Consider the following 4388-nt stretch of genomic DNA (forward strand, 5'->3'; position numbering starts at 1 on the left):
CCTGTACACATTAATAAGTCCATGGCCTGCATTTTTTTTGCCCCCCAGTTTTATTTATATTGTAATTTTTCCCAATTGAGAATGAAAGCGGCTTCTGGTGTTTCTTTTGCCATTCTACCTGCAGTGATTCTCTGGGACAGGGCGTTACTTTTTTGCATCCGTCCTGTCCACAATAGGCATTTGCCATCTACGATACTTAAGACATTCTGTTCTTTGCTCCATCTTTTGGCACTGATAACTGTGACATCTGTTTGTCACATATGAAGCCCAGTAGGTGCTGAAGAACCTGAAGCAGCAAGCGTCACTTACGTGTGCATCCCTTGCAGGGGCAGAGGAGAATTATCTTTGCCTCTCAGGTGGGGAAGTGGCTGGTTTGGCTTGCTCCTGGTTTCTGTGGTGACATTCAGACTGAGGCACATGGAAAGTTTCCAAATGCCCATCTTCCACGTACAGATTGTGGGGAAACTTGGCCTTTCCTAGTCTCCCTTCTCTTGCTCTGGTTCTCCTAGGGAGGAAACATGAGTGCATACCACAAATGGAGCTGCTGTGGCAGGGAGAATTGCCTGCTTGGGGCTGCCTGCATTGTCTATGCCCAGGAGCAGCTCTCTGGTTGAGATGGAAGAGAGGAAGAAGTTTTCTGTTTGATTGTCTTGCTCTTTGACATAAGCAAAGTTTGTATTTCTGTATAATTATAGTGAATAGGGTAGTACCCTACCAGCTGCAGATTAATAAAGTCTAGGTGTAGATGCATAAGACACCGCACAATGTTTTGATTTACCAGGAACTCAGCTGAACATTTAAGTTTGAAACATATGTAGGCGCACATGCAGTTTCAAAGGTGGTCAGTCCTTAAGAATAGTTGGCTTAAATTTCATGCATATTTAATTGTAAGCAGGGAGAAAGCAGCTGTGTTTTTTTTTTTTTTCTGAACATTTAATGTTTTAGTGGTCACTTCCATCACATTAGTTTAGGTAAAAATGTTGCAAATAGTAGTTTACAATCTGAAAAGACGTTGGATAGTGCTACATAAATTCCCAGCTTAAATTAACTCTCATTAAAAATTTTTTTAATGACTTCTTAAATTCTGTGCTACAGTCCATTGCCTGAATTTGCCTTTGTTGAGGCATAAAACTGATGAAGTTCACATAGGGCATGCTCTTTCTGTTCAAATTAAAAGATTAATTTGTTTGCCTTATATTTAAAGAAAAAGAAAAGCTCCAAACCTGTTGTTTGTTTTTTAAGAAAGCTGTGTGTCTTCCCCTCCTGTGCAAAATTACTTCATGTGTTATCTTGTTTTGCCAGTCAACAGGGATAGCACAAAGGACACAGGCACCAAATAAAAAAAGTAAACTTATTTTTACTTATGTTTAAAGTGATAAAATAATGAGGAAAATAATAAAGCAAGATAAGGTAAAGCAGCAAAATAATAAGCGAACTACTATGGCAAGCACAAAATAAGGTAATGCACCTAATCATTACTACATAGAGTTAGCGATAGTGATGAAGAAAGATACATCACCAATTGCCCTATATTACCATCATCCAGATCTGCAGTCGCTGGGGAGCCCGTTTACAGCGAAGGATTTGGAGAACTCATCCTGGCAATTGGGAAATCTCTATACAGTGCGTCCACTGTGTAGAGGAGGCTTCCAAATTTCCCTGCAAACGGTCCCCGCTTTTATGCAGTTAAATAAACAACTTTCTATCTTAAGGTGCGAAAAACATCTGGTGTGTTTTTTTTTTCCTTGTTAACTTTTTCCTGCGCTTCTCCAGAACCCGAGAAAAAGTTAAGAAGAAGTAAAGGTGTCTGGTTATCTTTGATTATGCGTCTCTAAACAAAGCCCATCACAGCCCTGCTACATTCTGTCACTTACAGGTCTGTTTGAAGGTTTGATTTGGCAAGTGGGGCTGCCATTACACAACTATTATTTTACAGCAAGCGTTACAGCAATGCTGTATAAGCGTTACAACAACAGCTTTTATAAATTGGCATATATTCATAAGGTTATATATTGCATATGCAATCAATATTATACATATTAGGTATATTGCTAAGTTGTGAGGTTCACCTAGAGGTCAGCTTTGGTTCAGGGTCTCACTGCTCAGGCCCTAGTATTTCATGTCTGTATGTTATTGCTTTTCACTAAATGCTGGGTTTACAGAACAAGGACTTGTCAAGGAAAGTTGTCAGTTTGCATCCTCATTCTGATTTACCAGTGGAGCATAAAAATATACTCTCATGTCAAAGTTTCAGGTATGATAGTTAAACCTGCAATGTTCATCATCTTTCCCTTAACTCCAAACTGAAAGGAAGGCCAGTAAGAACACAAGCTCTGTTATTTTCACTGTAGTTTTCCAGTCTGAAGGAAAAAATCTTTTGCCAGCAATTTGGAGAAGAATATTGTACCTAGTTGCCACAATTTTTTAGAACTTTATCTTCTCATGTATATCTGAGCAGCTGATTACAAATTTTAGTTCAGATCTAACCATAGAAAAAGTCTGTTTTAGTACTTTTTAGTCTGTTAGAGGCAGGAGGAAAGACTGAACTGCTTGCAGAAGAGGAGCAGACTGTGGAATCAGAACCTGTGGATATATTTCATGGAGAGGGTCATTTGACTTTGAATTACCACAGATATGCATAACCTGTTCTGACACTGAATTACAGAGTGGTTTGTGGATTTGCTTGTTTCAAAAGATAACCTGTTAGACATATCAAAATAACACAATACCTCAGCGAGATCATGAAGTGTGCAGTTGTGTTATTAGTTAGGAGATTGCAAGCATGGCAGATTTCCATGGAGGGTAGCACTGCACCTTGCAGTCTCATCCCAGAAAATCATATGAGTAAAAAAAATGAAATGAAACATCTCTTGATCAGTTTCTGCTGTGCCATTGTCATAAAATGAATTAATTGCATAGAAATCTGCCCGATTTCGTATCAGTGAGCCATTAAAAATTGTTAATGATTTGATGAACTCTGACTTGGCCCACACAAGATAGAACTCAATGACAGAGTAGCTCCATTATGTTCTACTTGCAAGAGAAATTTTCTGGAGAAGTTATTTGAATGTTAAAAGCACTGACTCTTCTGAGCAGTTTCTTTTGGAGGGATTACTTTACTTTTGCTATTGTTTTTTATTTGTTTAGGCCCACAGATGAGGTAGAGCTTGCTTTAAACTTAATGAAAAGAGTTTCGCCTTTTCTGTTAATGCACAGAATAGTCCATCTGTGTACATAACATCTCAGGGGTATGCCAGCCAGCTCACAAAGATGTGCAGTGTATTAACTTAACATCTTAAATGGTCTTCTAGGCCCCAATCAAACTGGCCAGGTAATTAATGTATTTTGGGATCTGGACAGCATTGCTAGACTCTATGGTTGATAAGCTCAGGTGGAAAGCATGCAGGGTGGGGGAGTACTTCTTGAGGAGTTAGCATCCTTGGAGGTCTGTGTTATTTCTGGAGCATAAGAATTTAGGAATCTTTCAAAATAAAAAGGAAGGCTGCGTTACATAGTGTTTCCTTTAAAGAGTGGGTCAAAAAGGAAGAGGAGAACCATCATATGATTTTATCTTAAACTCTCTTATTTTCAGCAACTCTTATTGTTGGAATATCTGTACCTTTACATATACTCAAATCTTGGGGTTATTTTGGGTGAGGAGAGGAGTAGTTGAATATGAGACTATTACTTGTGTATTGACATCACAAAACCAGTTTGATATACTGTGGGGCTTTATGCATCCAGAATATAATAATGAACCTGATTTTTAGTCAGAGGCCATTGTTCTTGAAGTATCCAGGACTGCTAGATGTTTGGCAACCTTAATTGTGCCCATGGCCAGGAACAATGCATCAAACTGATTTATTTGCTGGGATTGCTGTCGTATGTGGGTTGTGTGACATCCTCTGATATGAGGGCATCTGGGGCTAGAAGAGGAGCAGACCATGCCAGCTAGAAAAATTTCTTACTACACTGAGGTTGGGTGGATGCTGGACTTGCAGGAATATGGTAAAAGACATAGTGCTCTTAAGAAAGCTGTGCTTTCCCTGTTAGCTTCCAGGGTGTCTCCATGGACCCCAGGCACCTGATGTTTTTTGGTACATCTTCTCCTGTTCTAACTTAAATGGCATTATCAGCCAGGAATGCCCATTCCCTGCAATTCCCCTCCTGTTGATCAGAACGCAGCAGTGGCTGGCTGGCTGCTGGCAAACAGGGCTGTCTGCCGTGGCTCTCAGGATGAAAGGTGTGGGTGAAGAATGCTGGCGGCCTTTTTGTATTATTATTTCCTATCTGTGCACAGTTTTGTTTACAAAAAGAATTGCTGCTCTTTAATTAAGAAATAGAATGACAGAAATAAATGGCTTTAAAAGGATATTTTATTTAGGGAA

General features: G+C 39.4%; 1 protein-coding gene across 1 annotated transcript in view; it reads left to right on the plus strand.

The window, feature by feature from the left end:
- Positions 1 to 4142: 4142 nt before the first annotated feature.
- Positions 4143 to 4388, plus strand: part of LOC104469274 (connector enhancer of kinase suppressor of ras 2-like) — a gene marked incomplete at its 3' end in the record, with an annotated part of 71481 nt that continues 71235 nt past the window's right edge. The window contains exon 1 of the mRNA XM_010083724.1: positions 4143 to 4245. Coding sequence (XP_010082026.1) covers positions 4143 to 4245 — 103 coding nt within the window. The remainder of the gene's footprint in view (positions 4246 to 4388) is intronic.

This window comes from Pterocles gutturalis, unplaced genomic scaffold, assembly GCF_000699245.1.
Source record: "Pterocles gutturalis isolate BGI_N339 unplaced genomic scaffold, ASM69924v1 scaffold4820, whole genome shotgun sequence".
NCBI lineage: Eukaryota > Metazoa > Chordata > Aves > Pterocliformes > Pteroclidae > Pterocles > Pterocles gutturalis.